Raw genomic sequence first — 18,960 nt, 5'->3', positions numbered from 1 at the left:
GTGTTTATAATTTAAGATGAAAATGTAAAAATGATTTTGTTATAATAGATTTAGTTGTAACTCATACAACTTATATTTGGCTTGTGCTTTTTAATATTTAATTGTGAATATCTTAATTATTACTTTGCCTCAGCACATATCATCTTTATTTGTACTTTATTTGGTAAAATAACCCCTTAAATAGTGAAATCTTGAGGAAACTACAGCAGAATTGAGTGGGGCTAGAAAGAAATGAGAGCCAGTAGCCATTAGCCTTTGACACCTACGGAGTCTAAATCAAACGTGAGCAAGTTTGGGCAAGAAGGAAACTACTCTGCTAGGGTTTAAGAATTAGAGTTAAAGGTTATGTTAACATGTTCAAGACAAAGAATAGTCCAGAAGAGAACCAGTATTTATTGAATGCTTGCTGTATATGCAAGGCCTTGTTTTGGACTTGTCTTTTGCCCCTGGTAAAATAAGAGGAAATAAAGGATGAAGTAAGACCAGAAGTAGAATTTTACATCATATAAGGAAATATTCAGATAGGGATAAAATAGAAACCCAGTCATTATCATTTATGATGTTAGCAGAATTTCTGTGTTTTAATATCTAACATCTGGAGGAAATGGCAACCCACTCCAGTATTCTTACTTGGGAAATCCTATGGACAGAGGAGCCTGGTGGGTTACAGTCCATGGGACTGCAAGAGTTAAGACACAACTTAGCAACTAAACCACCACCAGCCAATACCTAATATCAAAGCTCAGACTTCAATATATAAAGCTTTTACAGCACATGGGCCAGGCATGAGAAAATGATCATGAAACTTTAAAAAGCTGGAAAACATCTTAGATATTATGATTCAGTGCTATAATGTATACATAGGTTAATTCAGTTTTTAAAAAAAACTTCAAAAACTCAGTGCACAAATCTGTACCAAAGACCACCTGTAGTCCCAGAACTATGGTTGTGATTTTGGTGTATCTTCCTAGTCTTTTTTTCTGTTCATGAATGTTTGCCAGAAAGTCATTTCATATAATGATTATTTAACTTTGAGATTCTCAGGTTGCTATTTCTTTCTGAAGAATTACAGGTTGTATTATTGTCCAGTGTATTCCTTTTAAGTGTGAAATACATCATGTGTGTGTGTGTGTGTGTATATATATATATATATACACACATGTGCATATACTTGCCATATCTACCACTTTTAACCTCAGAAGTATCCTCTGGGCCCAGGTACAGTTTCTTTAGAGATAATAGCTGTTGTCCTGAATTTTGTGGCAATCTTTCCATCTTTATGGTTTTTTCCATATTTGCTTGCATCTCCAGACATTTCATTTTACATTTTTTAATCTTATGGTAAATTGGTCCTTTGACTTGCTTTTTGGTCAACATTATATTCATGAGGTGTTTGCATAGTGCAGAATGTAGCTGTTGCTTGTTTCCATCATTGTATATGTAAGTAGACCAGTTCATCTGCTGTCCTGCTGTGGACATTTGGCTTGCTGCTATAAACAGTGAAGCTACAAATACTGTATGTATCACTTGGCGCACATACGCAAGTTTCTCAAACTAGAATTGCTGTGTCACAGAATATGCATGAATTTTATTAGATAAATTATTTTCCCAAATGGTCATGCTACTTGATATTCCCACCAGCAGTGTTTTCAGATTTTGTCCTGCCCCATATTCTTACCAAAATTTTACTATCGTTAGGTTTTTAAATTTGTTTTGCTAATCTGGTGAGTTTAAATGGTATTGTGGTTTTCATCTGAGTTTCCGATTACTAATTTGAGGATTGGATCGTCAAACCTCCTTCATCCAAATCAGAGATCTTACCCAATGATAAGCTTTACTAGTAGTTTTAAAGGTATAAGGAAGCAGTCAGGCCTGGGACACCAGGCACGGCTCCCCACGTCCTTCCTGCACGGGACGCTTTCTCTAACTCCAGCTCAGAGCTGAGGCAGGAGCTAGCAGCCACCGTACACAGCAGGGAACACTGAGGTTATGAACCATCTGTTTTATATTCATGGTTACATAGCATGTGTGACATGTGCAGGGAACCGTGTCTTATAAACCCACAGACTCTAGGCCTGTTTACCATACACAGAAATCAGAGACCTCCTGCCAAGGGCATTCTTTATAGACAAGGACGCTCAGCTTGGCAAACTGCCACTGGCCCAGTGGTTCCCAGACTCAGTTCATGGTGCCCTTAGTGTCTGAACTTTTTCACATTGTTCCAAGGACAAGAGAAATACCTATACTTATTAATCAGTTTCAAGCAACTTAATATTTGCCCTGATAATTTAGTAGCACTTTGAAAAAACAATATGCATCAATTGAAATGAAGTATTCTTATTTCATTTTTAAATTGAGATATAATTGACATTTAACATTATACTAGCTAGCTTCAGGTGTAAAACATTTGATATCTATGTACAACTGCAAAATGATCTCAGCAGTAAGTCTGGTTAACATCCATCACCATATATAGTTACATTTTTGTTTTCTTGTGATGAGAACTTTTAAGATTTACCAATTTACAAATATGCAATATAGTATTAACTGTAGTTGCTATGTGTATATTACATCACAGTGACTTGACTTATCCTTGGAAGTTGGGACCTGTTGACTCTTAAGTATGCTTATTAATGAGCTGTGTGTCCTTTTGAAGCCTGCATGCATAAACTCAAACTTTGGGATCAAGCTGGACACTGCCAGCCTCACCCTCACGTCTCATTCCATATTTATGCTACTTTTTTATCACTACCACCAATATCAAACACCCAGCTCTAAAAAGACAGGACATCACTGAAAGGAATGGAGAAGGGTGATGCCGTACTGTAGAGCCTGTGAGTTACAAGCAAGCGGTTGCAAGGTGCCTGACAGATGTCACCCTATCCCCTGAAAGACAGACATATCCTGTATCGCCCTGGGGCATTTCTGTGCACAGTTTGGAAACTAGCATTTGTCTGTTAGGAAGTCTGTTACTGGACTTAGACTGAGCTACCAGCCCATTTTTCTCTCCTTGGTAAATGTCCCAAACACATAGTTAGCCATTTTGTGTTTCTTTTCTATGAAATGTGGGAAGATTTTAAACTACTTAAAAAAAATTCTAGTGGTTATAGGATTCTTTGGGTTTTCTGTAACTCTGCTTGGTTTGGTATATTTTTATCTAGTACTGTGTCTATTCTACGAAAATTTTCAGCATTACTAGAAAAAGTTCATAATATATATTTTTAATATATTTTATATTTGTAGTTATATCTCAACTTCTAATACCACTTATGTCTTTATACCTTTTTTGATTAATCTTGAATTTTATTAGTCTTCATTCTGTCCTCATTGACTTTTAGAAATTTTTGTTATTACTTTCTGCCTTTAAGATTTATTGTTGTTCATTTTCTAAATTATTTGTGTTACTGCTAAAGATTCTAAATTTCTTTCTAAAGATCACTTTAGCTCAGTTTCACATTTTATTATTTATTTTTGGCACCACTGTGAGGCTTGTGGGATCGTCGTTTCCCGACCAGGGATTGAACTTGGGCTCTTGGCAGTGAGAGCATGGAATCCTAATCACTGTACCGCCAGGAAATTCCCCTCACCTATTTCAATATGTAATTTCAATCCATTTAATTCTAAGCATATTCTAATTTCCATCATGAATTTTCCTTGAGTCACTTGGTTATTAAGAAAAATGTTTTAAATTTCTAAGTTTTGAGTTTCAGTTCTTTTTATTGCTTATTTCTAAATCTGTTTTGTAGTCAGAGAATGTGTGAATGAGTACTTATACATTTAATGATTCATACTGTACCTAGCATAGTCAGTTTTTTAAATTGTTTTAAATTCTCAAATTTTTGATATCCTGAGTTTTGGGGTGATTGGTATCAATTATCAGAAGAATGTTTTCTTTTTTAAATCTTAAATTATGGTTGAATATTTGTTTACCCTTGAAGTTCTGTAAGCTTTACTCACATATTTTGAAGATCTCTTATTTGGCGGGAACAAGTTGAGAATTTTATCTTCTTGGGAGAAACTTTGGTCAGTATATAATTTTTGCCCTAAAGTTCATAGTTTTGGCAAACACCATTTGTCAGATATGTTTGTATCCTTTTACTTTCTATCTTTTCTCCCTCTTTAAGTCTTAGGCATCTCTCTAGTAAATGGCATGTAACGGGATTTTGCTTTTTATCCTGTCTGGAAAGTACTAATTTTTACTTTTTGTTTTAAATGTAAAGGATTTTGGTTGACTTGAAAAATGAAGTTTGGTATCAAAAATGTCATGACCCTGTCTGCAAAGCAGAAAACTTCAAATCTGACTGTGAGTTACTAATTTTTACGTTTACCACAGAGTAAAAATTAGATATTATATAAAACAGTTCTACTGTCTTTCTGATTCAGGCTTTCCACTACCTGCTGAAGTATGTCTTCTGTCTCTTCTCAAAGAGGTAAGTGCACTTTGTAGTTTCCTCCTGGTTTCTACGGAGAAGGCAATGGCAAGCCACTCCAGTACTCTTGCCTAGAAAATCCCATGGATGGAGGAGCCTGGTGGGCTGCGTTCCATGGGGTCCCTACGAGTCGGTCACGACTGAGCAACTTCACTTTCACGCAATGGAGAGGGAAATGGCAACCCACTCCAGTGTTCTTGCCTGGAGAATCCCAGGGACGGCAGAGCCTGGTGGGCTGCCGTCTGTGGGGTCGCACAGAGTCGGACACAACTGAAGCGACTTCGTACAGTGGTTCAAGGAGCTAATGGTGTCCAGGTATCATCTGAACACAGGTTGGAACTTTGTTTCCACTTAGGAACTGCTGCAGTGGTCGTTCCACCTCAGCACACATCTGCTCTCAACCTCATTTTTCCCCACTGCTGCATAAGAAATAGATAGCTATTAACCAGTTTCAGACATTTTAGCTTCTCATTTTTTGCTTTACAAAGTATATCAAAATATACTTTCTTTATATCTAGAAAGAATTTCTAGAGATAGTTCTATAGGATATATATATACACTTTAAACTTTGGTAGATATTACCAGACTGCCAAACCAATATTTTTCTTTGAAAAAAACTTTTACTTACCCAAGTAATTCACATTCATTGTAGAAAAACATTACAAAATACATAAAGCGCAAAAAGAAAAAATCATTCTCATAATTTTACCACTCAGATTAATGTTTTGGTCTGTAGCTTCCAAAATTAGTAGTATATATACTATATTGTAGGGATTTTTCCTACTTAAACTGTCATATTTTCTGTATTACCAAATTGTTCTCCATGAAAATGATAGGAAATTAGGTTATCCTCCACTTGCCATTTCTTATTTTTACCTTTTAATCTGTACCAAGCTGGTAGACATAAAGTGGTATTTCAGGTGTTTTAATTTACAGTTTAACATTCAGGTTTCTATGTTTCTATTCTGGATTGCCTGTAACTGCCCTCTGTTTACGTTAATATGAGGTCTAATATTTTACAAGAACTTTGTATTAAGGACTCTTCTACACTTTTCCCCCTTTTGTTTATAGTGTTATGGTTAAAATGAAAGTTACCTACTTGAGTGCTTGAGTTTATAATCTAGGTAACTGTCTGGTATGTATTCAACTTTAAAAACGTCTCTCCTGAAAAAATTTATACTGAAATGGTAGAAACCTCCTTGATCTGTAGGAGCTGGATATAAAATACCTGATCGCCAGTCTCTGGTAAATTACTAGGTTAAAAAGTGTTTTCAAAGAACCAAACTTTGTCTCTGAGAATATTTCACCCTAGTTTATTTGAAGTGTTATTTTGATAAATGGCTGTGGTTTTAGTGGGTTTCTGAAAGTTTTTTTTTTCCTGCTAATCCAGTAATACCTTGAAAACACCAAATTGTAAGTACCTTTGGTGACCAGTATTACCACTGCTTGGATTTAACTTATTTTAGCTTTTTACTTAAAAACTGAGTGATAGGTTTATTATACTGTTTAACACTTTTAGTATTTTAAGCTAAACTCCAGTGTTACTGATATTTGCCTGTTTTCTATTGCAATGAGAGAATTTTAACCTGCAGAAATGCTGCAGAAGAACAAGGAACCCTCCTGTGTGTCTTTTCTTGATTGGTTCTTAAACACTTGGCCACACTTGTTTTCTCCCGCTACTGTACACATGACACATTATTTTTGATGAATCTTGTCCTAGGCATTTCAGGCTGCTGTAACAGAGTACCTCAGACTGAGTGACTTAAAAACAACAAATTTCTCACAGTTCTGGAGGCTGGACAGTCCAAGATCAAGGTGCTGTGGACTCCCGTCAGCTCCCGGGTCACTGAGCGGTGTCTCTCACTGTGTTGTCCCTGGGAGACGGGGTCACAGAGCACTGGTGCCATTCCCTTCTATCTCAGCACCTGCCTCCTGCAGCCCTCACCTAATACCACCACACTGGGCGTTGGGATCATCTAACGGGGAAGGGGGTGACGAACGTTCAGTCCATAACAAATCTCTTTAGAGTAAGAGCAGATATCAAAACCCTTCGTCTCTTAATACTCAAGCATGTAGCTGGAGAATAAGAACATTCTTATACATCTATAGTGAAATTATTCAGGAAATTTCATGTTAATACAATATGTTTAATACTCAAAATCCAGTCATACTTTTGATCAAATCAGACACTCAGTCATGTAGTTATCTCAAAACCGTTTTCAGTCTAATTTTAAAACTATCAAGAACTTAGTCTGTTAAGACAGCAGACTCCAGTTTGCCTTCAGCTAGACTATCGACCGTCCACTCGTGAAGACTCAGTGTCCCTTTGCTGTAGCCCATCTGTGTACACCGGAGAGGGCGTACCAGGGAGCTGCAGGCATTTCCAATGTGGAGTTTTGTGAGTGTCCCACAAAGGCAGCAACGATGAGCCCGTGATGACTGCATTGGAGACTGTACCGTCCCGTGTTTGGTATCTGTTGAACTGAATACCTTAATGCAGTACAGATCAACTGTATGGTGAAATTATCACACATTCTGTTTGAATAATTGGTATTTTCTTCCTACTCTGTTCTCCCTCCTCCTTGGAACTACAGGAAGAGGAGTTTACAACAGATACAACAGCAGACACTGAAACCAAGAGTCCTCATGGACCGTCATCTAGCGTGTTGTCGAAAGGGGCATTTTCCGACGCTGACTGGGATAACAGCATTGATGATACTTACATTTTGGAGGCTACAGAAGATGCTGAATTAGCAGAAGCTGCAGAGAACAGTCTTCTGGCTTATAATAGGATGGATGAAATTCCTGATGAACTACTAATAGAAGTATTACAAGAGTAGCTAATTATGGACACTGACATAACTAGGCTGTAATCTACATGAAGGCAGATTTAGTACCATTAAATTATAGTAACTTATTAAATAAGCCTGTTATATCAGCTGTTTTATTTATCACTTTACTTCCAAATCTTATGTACTCAAATAAACCAGTTTTATTGAAAATTAGCTCCAGTGTGCTTATTAAAATTCAGTAGAATTCTCCTTATGTGATTAACTATGTTCACATCAGCTTAATTTTGCATGTTTATTTGTAGGGTAGAGCTTCTAAGGGCTGACAAGGTGTCAACACTGTAAAACATTTAAAAACTTAGTACTTGGTGTTAACTAGAAAAGTTAATTATGGCCTCTAAAACTACTATACTTAGCTATTTAATTTTAATGACAAAGCAATATTAAATTCTGGTGACAAGCTCAAGGTCATACATACAGTCTGAACAGTAAGACAGTTTCCTGCTTTTAAACTTATCTGAGAATGTTATAACAATAAAAAATATTCAGTTCAAATTAATAGTAATAAAGTTCAGGTTTTCTTCCCATTTTCCTTTGTGCAAAAATATATACTGTTGTTACCTTCTAAAACTGTATCATGAGACTAATCTTAAATGTGCACATCTTAGTAGACTGGTCTCATTTCTGGTCAAGGAGATTCTCTAATTGATAGTTGATATTTTGCAGATGATGTTCGGCTCCTAAAAGGGGTCTTGCTTTGAACAGCAAAGCTGGAAGGCTGGATGAATCATACTGTTGAAGAAAAATATTTAGATGAATAAAAAAACTTAACCCTTTTAAAACCCTATCCATTTTATGTAGTTCAATGTTATGACCAAATGCCAGTGATAATAGTGTTTTCCATGAATCACTGTTCACTCATTTTTATGAAATTGTTTTTAATCCGTCACCTCAGAACAACTGATAAACAGGCTGCAAGGGAACTGCTCTGCAAAGCCTGAGCTCCTCACCCAGAAGACCAGCCAGGTCAAAGAGCAATGGCATCCGAATGACTTAAACCAAAGTCTCCCTGGACAGGCCAAGACGTGGTCTGGGCAGGTTAGCCAGAGCTCTGTGGCTCAGCAGGTTCACTGTAAGAACCGACGTAACGAGACACCAGGCCCATAAAACTCATCTAGAAAAATTACTTTTTGAGAAAATTAACCATGTGGTTCTCAGTTGCCAATCCAAGTGTCCTTAATGATTAAAGACAAAATTAAATACAAACCCAGCATAAAAATAGGAAACAAAAACTCAACTCATGAGTTTGAAACTTACGCCAAATATCATGGTACAACTTGTATCTAAGGGCCAGTGACTAAAGTCCTGACAGCTATATTATACTTAGAATATTTTGTTGCTTATGTTTTCAAGGTGGTTTTCTTAGAAACAAAATTAAGCACAAAGCTATCAGAGTGACTACAACCCAAATAATTTTGTCTATATCACCTACCATTAGGCAATTCAGTTTAACAGATATTTGAGAGCCTAATGTGTTCAACCTATTGTACCGGGGGGCACCTGCTCTCAGGGGAGGAAGAACTAACATTAGGTACTGGATTCTTAGTTTAAGAAAAGAGGTAAGGCATGTACCCTGGTATCTACACTCTGAAAGCATAACTCAGACACACTACTATATATAAAGCATGAACAGCAAGGACAGGGCCAGCTATATTCACTATCTTGTAAGACCACAGAAAAGAATCTATGCCAACCACCCTTTCCCCTCCTGCATGCCCTCTTAAAACATTTTTCAACTTCTAAAATCATACCTACCATTTATATGGGATAATGGCTACTTTTGCAGATACAAAAGATAGTAAAAATACGGGCTGAACAAAGAACAAGAGGTTGGTCTTTAAAACTTGTATAGGTTTTAGTGGTCTTAGTCTTAGGTTGACGACAAGTTGAGTTTTGTCCAGAGGATACACTTTCCCTTCAAGAAATTCAGTTCTCTGAAGCTTAAATACCTTAGTAAAATCAGTGTTTCTGATTTTCATTTACCTCTCTGGCCTTAATTAATTAGCTAAAGAAGTGGTGTGAACAAATTTTCACCAGTTTATAGGGCTGCTTTTTGGGTAGACCTGGCGTCTCCACTGCTCTCCCCTCCAAGCTCCGGCTCTCTAACAGGAGCCCTGTGTCTTCTGAAGCAGAGTGAAAATTAAAAACTGAACTTACTGTTTCCTTTACACTTGGTTCTTCCTCTTGAACATCTGAGTAATCTTGATGAAGCTGCTTGAGATTAGACAGGAAATATGCTGCCTTCCTAAGGGAAGCTTTTCTCTCCTGAAGTTCCTCATACTTTATTTGTAGTTGTTTCAGCTCTGGTTCTACCCTAAAACAGAAAGATATTTTTCCCAAAAAGAAATGACAAAGTGGAACTTCAGCCTAAGGTGGAGTGTGTAAGGGTTTTGAGTGAAGTAAATAAACAGGGAAGGTGGACTAGGTGGTTTAAGATATCATTAGCTTTCAAATTATCAATGTGAATGATTCTGAAATCAATTTAAATATAGCAAAAACTCTGAAATATGATGCCTAAAAAGTACTTAGCAGTGAAGCCCACAGAAAAATATGCCTTATGTATCTTAAAGTTCATTAAGTCATTTTTAGAGTCTTAGGAACCACTGAATTGAAACATATACTTGGGTATCAAGATTTTAGCGCCCCAGATGGATGTAGACCAACACTGCAGTGTAGCAGTAAAAGCATGGACAAAAAGCCTTTCCTCTGCCCCTCTGTCTTATGAAATTTTGTCCAAGTCTAATAAAAGCAGTGGAAAAACTATCTCAGTGCCTGGATGAGATGTGCAACCTTGGGCAACCTGCTTTCTGATTCAGTAGCTCGTAAGTCTCTTAACATACAAAATAAAAAGGATAACTTGGATATTGTGGACCAATTTATAAAAGAATGGGGAATGGCTACCATGTTTCATTCTCACAAAGATGTATTTAAAACCTGCTCTAATATCATTTTATAGAAGTCCCCGTACAGTTCTGTGTGTTGAACCAGTGGGAAACCCCCTGAGCCAGCAGGGTCGTGGGCAGGAGAGCTGGGTCGGGCGCCAGCAGGGTCGTGGGCAGGAGTGCTGGGTCGGGAGCCAGTGGGCAGACACCGGGTCCTGCCTCCCCCATTTCCGGGTTGGGGGCTGTTGGAATGTTACCGCCCTGTGCCTTTTGGGTTTTCTACATGTAAAACAATGATACACATTTTCTTTCTTTCTATGCCTTTCCAAAATACTATACCTCTCAAGTTCTACAACTCCGTCTAGAAAAAGGATTGGAAGCTCTGAGAGACAGATCCGAGTCTTACATAGTTGTCTTGTGGCCAAACACCCTGCCTCCTGGGGTTATGGTGACGATTAATATGTTGGTATCACAAAGCACTTAGGACGGCGCCCAGCGACACACAGCTAACACCTGAAAAAGCGTCCCGTCATGATTACTTTTCTGACTCTGGCCTGGGCCCATGAAGGCTGCAGCGCCAGCCAGCAGCACCTGTTCAGAGGCTGGATCTGGGAACCAAAGGCCAAGACAACCCGTTTCTCCCTCTTCTAGACTTCTGGGGCAGGTCTCATCTTTCAAACTTAGTACTCACTCATAGGTTGTCTTCTAAGACCACTTTCCAAGCTATTTTAAGGCTCCTGAAGGGCAGAGAGCGTACCTGACACTGCTTATTCTGCTGCTGCTTTGCTGCCAGCCCTCCGGCTCACCCGGCCACCCCGTCTGTAAGGAAGACCACCAGAAACAGAGCAGACGGCTTGCGCTTGTCTTCCTAAGCACACGTGGAGACAGACCTGGAAATTCTTCTGGCCCGACACCTGGGCCCAGGTGTGTCACACCAAGCAATGCGTCTCAACGACACTCATGAAAACTGGTAACGCCGCATACGACACTGTGCTATGCCAGTCACGGTGTGGCACTTTCTGCGCATTTACTCACTCAGGCCTCACACACCCTGGGAGGTACAGTCACCGTCATGCTCATTGCAAACGAGGGAATGAGGCACTGAGAGGACGGCCTGCCCAAGGCTGCCCAGCCAAGTGGTAGAGCCCGCACTTAAGCCTCACGTCCACGCGTTACATGTCCAATCAGAGCGCCTCTCAGGCGGGAACTGAGAGAGCTCGTGGTGGGCACATCAGGGCTGATCCAATCAGAGCGCCTCTCAGGCGGGAACTGAGAGAGCTCGTGGTGGGTACATCAGGGCTGATTTGCTAAAAGCTTCTCAACTCGGCAGTATAACCGCCCTTGACTGAGCTTCCAGCCCAGAGAAGACCTGGTGTTTAAATGCAACACGGCAGCAAGTTTTATGGCAAAGCCTCACGTGAAATGCTGCGATTAAATCCCTATTTTAAGTTCTCAAAGAGAATTTTGATATTACTTACTGAAGCAATTCATCCTGGACTTCAATCAAACGCTGCCTTTTCTTTTCGATATTGGAGATTATCTAGTAACAAAAATTTGTTACGTTAGTTTTGTAAACATTTGAGCACTGCCTTGTACACTGTGCCAGGTACTGGAAGCACAGTGGGAAACACGGCAAACCCCATTCTTACCAACTCTGGTCACACAGGGCAGACAGACATGACATACAAAGGGATGTAATTACAGCCTGTGACGTGTGCTATGAAGGGAAAGAACAGGGAACTGGAGAAGTCCAGGGGGTCCTCTTGCAGATAGCCCCGAAGAGGAGGGCCTATTTTACTACCCTGTGAGCTACCAAGTAAGGCATTCCTACGCCCTCTAATACACTAGGAAAATCCTGAAGCACGGGAATGCCATGACACAATTTGTATTTTACAGAGAACATTTCAACAGGATTCACTGCATCATCTCAACCATCACTTTCAGCAACTACCTCATGTTCTACTGCTGGACATTCAGACTACTCTCCTGCTTGCTTATGAGAGACGCAGGAATGACCAACAAGAGGTTAAAACTGAAAAACAGCAAAGGCTGTTGTTTTTCACCAGAATAGTTTGTTTTTCACCACAAGGAAAACTATCCACTTCACGCCCATTTCTGTTATAAACACAGAGGGCGGCTGTGCTTCCACACGTGGGTTCACGCAACTTTAGAGCCAGAACAAGGCATGCGTTTTGGTCCAACTGTAAACAGGCGGGCTGGAAGGGCCTCGTGTTTCCTTGCAGACCAAGTGGCAACAGGACACTGAGGCAGCAGCACCATGACAAGAGATCTCCTGACCTTGGCCCCGTATTCTTCCTAGCCTGCCCTTTCTGAGACTCGAGCCAGTTCTTTAGTCTGAAAGACTTCTGACACACACACAGTAGTGATACACGTATTACATAATATGCAACTATGTAAGGGGTCATTTGGGGCTTGAGAGCCATTTTTAGGCCAACTGGGACCCCTGTTCCTTAGCCTACGTCTCAACAACATTACTGACTTGATCAGTACTCACCTGAACAGTCACCAGATCGACCAAACAAAAGCCTGACTAAAAAGATAAAAGGCCTCCACAAACTGTAGGTCACAAAACCCAGAGTCGGGTCTTACTTGCCACGTATGTGCACCTTCTACAGGACTGCGTCTTTAATCACGTAAGTGATTTACCTTAGCATTCTTCCTTTTCAGAGTCTTCAACATCTGGATTTCTTGAACCTACACAAAACAAAAACAAATATTTGCATGCATTTTCCAAAGTCAAGTGTTTATCATTTTATAACATATCATATCCAGTTTCTAATCTTCACCACACTGGCAGCAAATGCAAGCTTTTCCAAGACAACAGTGAGTTGCTCAGGATTAGTTTTTAAAAAAATAAAAATCAGACCAACCAATTTATGTCACTGAACTTACCATTTTGATGAGTTCTTCTTTCAAATTAGAATGAAATTTGTTGATGGCTGCCTTACAAACTCGAGAGTCTATTTTTTGTCTGTAGCAGAATGAAAAAAAAGTCAAACTCAGGTACTCTCTGAAGGATTTGGAAAGGCGTGTTTCATTTGTTCAGCATTCCCAGGGACACACAGTTTGGCATGTGCCATTCTGGATATCTAAGAGGGCATGGTCAGCTTGCAGCCCCTTCTCAGGTTTAAAAAAAAATACTGGAAGCATCTCAAGAAAAGAAAAACAACTGGAACTCTCTTCCCTAAGTCCTGACGCATGTGGCCAGCACTTCCCGACACTGGCCACAGCCACAAGTGACACGAAAGCGTGTGGAAAGTGATGGTCCCAGACAAGCCCGGGCTTCCCTGCAGCCTGATCCAGTGGCAGCAGACTTCAGCCCTTTCCTCCCTCCCTGCCACAACTGGGGAAGGGACTGGGCCTCACATTTGGACTAACCGATATATAAGCAGCCAGAAGCCAGCTCTTCAGCTCTGCAAAAGCTGACCCAAACAAAGAAACTGGTTTGGGTCCCTGTTGTCAGGGACAGAAGAGCCCAGTCTCCCTCCCTCACAGCTGGACACAGACCCATGGTGACCCACACCCTGCCAGGGTGGAGCTAACCCCTGCTCGGCCTCGTCACAGAACAACACTAGAATTTAAAGTCTGAATTGAAAATAAACCTCTTGTGTGAGTGAGAGCTTGTCATATAGCCATTTTTTTCTTGGGGCAAATACATGAGGAAAAGTCACCCAGGAGAAGGGGACTAGGCCCGTGGCCTAATTCTTCAGACGCTAAGCAGGAGAGATGGCCTGCACTTTTGACATCAGAAGATGGAATAAGAAACCCCAGACCTCATTCCTCCACAGGGAAACCAACAACCACATATAGCCCTAAAAGCCTTATGAGGAGGACTCCAGGAACCATTAAGAAGCTGCAGTTCTTAACTGGTTCTGGCAAGTTCAAAGTCTAGACCCTAAATTCAAACAGCCACTTCATATCAACTCTGATCGCCCTTTTCCCAGAATTAAACAGTCTCCAGGTTAAACATGATGCAGTTTGTGGTGGGGGCAGGGAGAGAAGACCAAGATATCACAGCTTGCTAAAGTTCTAATCTTACTGGTGGGGAGTTATAAATTTAAAAAAGGATAAATACATTCTTCTAAAGGTAAGGATAATTAAGTGTAATGGACTAAAGTGAAATTCAAAGATGGACACTGGACTTAAAAAGGATTTTGTAATAAATAACAGTTTAACATGAGACAAAGGTAGGAAGTAAAAGTTAAAAGAATGTAAAATCTGGCAAATACTAAAGAAATCTAGTGACATATGAGATAAAAGATTTTAAAACCAAAAAAAGCATTTTTAGGAATGAAGAGAGTCACTTCATAAGGATAAAATGTTCAATCTAAAAGAGCAATTTTAAACATGATATCCTAGTAAAATAACCTCTATAGAGATAGCATAAATTGATAGAAATACCAGGAAAAACTGAGTAATACTGATTCTACACAGATCCAATAATTAGAGCTTCCACAGAGATTATGTGCTAGGCCATAAAGGAAGCCTCAGTATTTCAAAAATAGGTATTACCAGTCCATGAAATTGGACTGTAACTATTTAAGACAGAAGATTAATAAATACAAATTAAAAAGTCACATACAAGGACATACAATAACATACTACTAAATCAGAGGCTTAAAGAAAAAAGTATAATAGAAATTTAAAAGTACATAAAAATGATAATGAAAGTTCTCCATATCAAGCTGTGGGGTGAACAGAAGTGCTATTTCAAGGGAAATTTATTAGGCACATAAATGACAACATCAAAAGACTCACTCATACTCTAGAAGAATGTTCTCGAATGCAGACAAAAACACGTCTAATTCCATGATGTCACTGGCTTTCTTTTCTTTTAAACACCAAACAGGTGCACAGTCGGAAGTATCTACAACATCAGGATAGGTTAATTTAATATACTGATTATCAGCAATTTAGCTCTAGGTCCAGGGATCTGAAAGCCTACAACAAAAGTATTCCACCAAATTGCTAAAAATAGTAAGAGGTTTTGAAGAAACACATGGGAGAAGACAGGCTCACAAACCCCTGTCGGTAGGGCGCCCTCTAGTGGCCGCCTCCTTGGTTGGCCCACTTTTGAAGCAGCCAAAAGCAGCCGTCCCTTAGTTACCCTGCTGCGCCTTTAACAGCCGGCTGTTACTGAATGCTACTGGTGATGCAGATCTGTGTTTTGTTAGTTTTAATCTACCTGACGGATCACTTCTAGGACACAGGAAGGTTATTGCATATATTGATTCAGACAGCTGATATAAGAGATTAACTATAACTTTGTACATTTGTGAAAGAAATATTACATATTCATTAAAATGGTATGTAGAATACTGAATGACAGGATATGAGCCCACTTAGGGTGAGAAAAGCTCAGTAAAAGGACTGAAGAGTATAGACCAAAAAACATGGCAGTTACTTTGGGGTGATGGAATTGTAGGTGATGTTATCATCCTTTCTATATCTTTGAAATTTTCTAAAATAAACATTTTTATAATTAGAAAAACAAAACTTATCTTTTAAAAAACTGGAGAGAAAATGCTTTATTTTCCTCCCATTTTTCAATAAACTTTGTGCCAATAAAAATGATGCAGAATAATATGCATGAATCTCAAAGTTACGTTGAATGAAAAAAGGCTTCTAAAAGTGCATAGTTTGATGTCTGAAAAGAGTGATAACGTGATGAAAAATTAAAATAGATTAATGAATAGGTGCTAAGGCAAGTAGAAACAAATTCTGATGGTAAAATCTAGTTAGTAGGTATATGAATATATATTGTTCAATTCTTTATCCTTTGTTGTATACTGAAAATTTTCATGACAGATTGCTGGAAAACTCAGTTACTCCAAAGTCATATATTTTTTAACTTTTTAAAGTGGAAATTTTATATACTTAAATGTACTACTTTATTAAATTAAAAATATATTTTTAAAAAAGAACTTCTTGAACGATTGACTACATATAAAACACTTCTATACCTGTGGTGTAACTTCTTGGTTTCTTCCTTTTGCCAGGAAACATCTTATTTTTCTGAGTTTTCTAAAAAACAAAACAAAACAAACAAACAAAAAACCACAGCAAAGATTTTCATGTAGGAGAAAGTTCTCTTAAAACAAGAATTAAGACAGCATTATCAGACACTGTCAATACTTTAGCTACAATTCGATCCAGGAAAATACCCTGGAGAAGGAAATAGCAACCCACTCTTGCCTGGAAAATCCCTTGGAGAGAGGAGCCTGGTGGGCTACAGAGTCAGACACGACTGAGTGACTTTCTCATTTTGTTCTAAGTGAATATATTAATCATATAAATTATCTAACTTAATATAAGGAAACACTGAACAAAATAAACTACCTCAAAATAAAAAGTAATTAAAACTTTCAGTTGGCTTTTAACAATGGGTGCCTTGGAGGAAATTGAGCTTTTATTATTTAAGATAATAATATGTGGAATCAGCTCAATTTCTGCTCCAAGCTATGATGAAGTGACAGCTTCTGAACTAGCTCTCTTGCCAGCACAACCATAAAGCGGGGAGGGGGGGGCATCGGACAACAGGCAGGACAAGCCTGAGACTCTCAGAACGCAAACCTACGGCTGCCCCGGCCCGCCAGGCCCGGGACACCTTCCTTCAGACGGCAGCACAGCAGCTGCATCCCCATTGAGAGCAGCGTCCTGCCCCGCTGAGGAGGCAGAAAGCAGGGCACAGTGGCCGAAGCCCCTGCAACAGGCTGTCAGAAGAGGACACGAGAGGTCTGGCTGGGGTCCCTGACGCCTACTCCATGCTCGCAGGGAGGCTACACAGGGGCACCGGATGTGCTATCATGGGAACAAGGACGTAACAAGTGATAAAGGACAAGGAATACTGCGGGAAATTGGATGGAGAAAACGCAGAGGCCTCACTAACTAGTTAAGAGCTGTTGATCCAGCTGAGCGGGTGCTGGGGGGAGACCCCAGCTCAGGGGTAAGAACATGCCCGAGATCGTGCCATCCCCAACTGTCCCCAGGGTGGGGAGCAGACAGCCTTAGAGATTATAGTACAACAGTTTATGACCCTCCAAAGTACCTGATACATAGATAGATACACAGCATACTTATGATGTTCAAATTCAGTTGGGGGAATGGTTAGGAGGAAAAATGTCTAAAAAGGCTTCTTAGGGAAGACAACAATGAAAAAGGTTTAAGAAACACTGCTCAAGAGTTAGGGCTGCCCTAGACCCACCCTACTGCTGCTGCTGCCGCTAAGTCACTTCAGTCGTGTCCGACTCTGTGCGACCCCATAGACGGCAGCCCACCAGGCTCCCCCGTCGCTGGGATTCTCCAGGCAAGAACACTGGAGTGGGTTGCCATTTCCTTCTCCAATGCATGAAAGTGAAAAGTGAAAGTGAAGCCACTCAGTCCTGTCTGACTCCTAGCGACCCCATGGACCACAGCCTACCAGGCTCCTCCGTCCTCTAACTAAGGCTAAAGCCAGTCTCTGACCAGACTCAACAGAGCCTGGGGGTGCGGTAAGCACGATTCCCACTGACCTGTATGCTCCCTGCTCCTGAGTGTGGGTGACTCCTGTGACTCTGGTGGGATGGTCACCCCTTGATTAGTCACATCGCACAGGAGATCACTGCAGACTGAGAGGCCCTGGTGGCTCTGAAGACATCGCCAGCTGCCCCGCCGGAGAGGGCCCTGTGAGGAGGGCCTCGGGGCAGCCTCTGCTTGCTAAGTTGACCCCTGGCTTCCACCAGAGAGGAAACAAGAACGCAAGGATCTGAATTCTATCAACAGCTTGCGTGATCTCAGATGAGGACCCCAAGTCTCAGGTGACAGTCCGGTCCTGGCTGGCACCTCGACCCCAGCCTATGAGACCCTGGCCCTCACCAGCTGGGCGAGCCTGGACTTCTGACCTACAGAGACTGTGTGAGGCATAAACGTATGTCGTTTGAAGTCACACAGTTTGCGGTATTCTGTTTTGGTAGTCTTCAATAGTGATTGAAGACTATTAATACAGAGGTTGAGTCCACGGACTTAGAGAGGCTTGGGAGACCCCCTGAGGCTTTCCACAGACTGACCCCAACAAGGGATAAATCACACCCACAGAAGTTCAAGCTGATCAGCCAATAATCAAGATACCTATTAGAATGAAAGTCAACATTCAGAAGAAAACACAACTCAAAATCTCAACCACCTGTCAACAACGTGTAACACACAGTTTAAAACTCCTAGATGAAAAATGTCACACAAAATGTGACCTGTAGTCAAGACAGAAAAGAAGTACTCAAAAGAAGCTGACCCACCACAGTCCAGGTACAGTCACCCCTTAATGTCCAAGGAAGGTGGGTTTAGAATCCCCAGGGACCCCCAGATCCGTTGATGTTCAAGCCCCTTGTATAACATGTTAGCACTTGCACATAACCTTCTTCCCATTACATTTAAATCATCTCTAGATTACCTATAATACCTAATACAAATACTATGCAAATACTATGAAATACATACAAATACTATGAAAATAGTTGCTGGTGCGTGGCAAATTCAACTTTTGCTTTTGGGGAATTTTATGTAATTTTTGTCCCCGAATATTTCCTATCAAATAGTTGGTTGAATCTGTCAATGTGGAACCTGCAGATAGAGAGGGCTGACTGCACCTGACTTAGAAAGCAGAGACTTCAAAGCCACTCTCATAAACATTAATATGTCCCAAGAAGGAAATGATGGACTTAAGGATTAAGCAGATAAGGAATCTCAGCCAAGAAACAAACTATGACGGAAAAAAAATAAAGGAAGTTCTAGAACCCAAGAGCA

The 18,960-nt window shown here is 40.2% G+C and overlaps 2 protein-coding genes across 4 annotated transcripts in view; one reads left to right on the top strand and one right to left on the bottom strand.

Annotated features, from left to right (window-relative positions):
* PRIMPOL (primase and DNA directed polymerase) overlaps positions 1 to 7,283 on the top strand; it is a 50,583-nt gene extending 43,300 nt beyond the window's left edge. Inside the window, 3 exon segments of the mRNA XM_070364073.1 lie at positions 4,221 to 4,303; positions 4,384 to 4,430; positions 7,025 to 7,283. Of these exon segments, the coding sequence (XP_070220174.1) occupies positions 4,221 to 4,303; positions 4,384 to 4,430; positions 7,025 to 7,270 (376 nt within the window). The 3' untranslated portion in view covers positions 7,271 to 7,283.
* A 590-nt stretch (positions 7,284 to 7,873) lies between these two features.
* CENPU (centromere protein U) overlaps positions 7,874 to 18,960 on the bottom strand; it is a 45,763-nt gene continuing 34,676 nt past the window's right edge. For all 3 annotated transcript variants that reach the window (XM_005906553.2, XM_070364074.1, XM_070364075.1), the window contains 7 exons: positions 16,146 to 16,206; positions 14,941 to 15,049; positions 13,075 to 13,153; positions 12,829 to 12,876; positions 11,640 to 11,701; positions 9,437 to 9,593; positions 7,874 to 8,011 (listed from right to left, as the gene is read on the bottom strand). In XM_005906553.2, the coding sequence (XP_005906615.2) occupies positions 7,898 to 8,011; positions 9,437 to 9,593; positions 11,640 to 11,701; positions 12,829 to 12,876; positions 13,075 to 13,153; positions 14,941 to 15,049; positions 16,146 to 16,206 (630 nt within the window). In that variant the 3' untranslated portion in view covers positions 7,874 to 7,897. The remainder of the gene's footprint in view (positions 8,012 to 9,436; positions 9,594 to 11,639; positions 11,702 to 12,828; positions 12,877 to 13,074; positions 13,154 to 14,940; positions 15,050 to 16,145; positions 16,207 to 18,960) is intronic.

Source organism: Bos mutus, chromosome 27 (assembly GCF_027580195.1).
Source record: "Bos mutus isolate GX-2022 chromosome 27, NWIPB_WYAK_1.1, whole genome shotgun sequence".
Lineage (NCBI taxonomy): Eukaryota > Metazoa > Chordata > Mammalia > Artiodactyla > Bovidae > Bos > Bos mutus.
The sequence above is the reverse complement of the archived record's forward strand: the minus strand, read 5'-3'. Positions and strand labels throughout refer to the sequence as shown.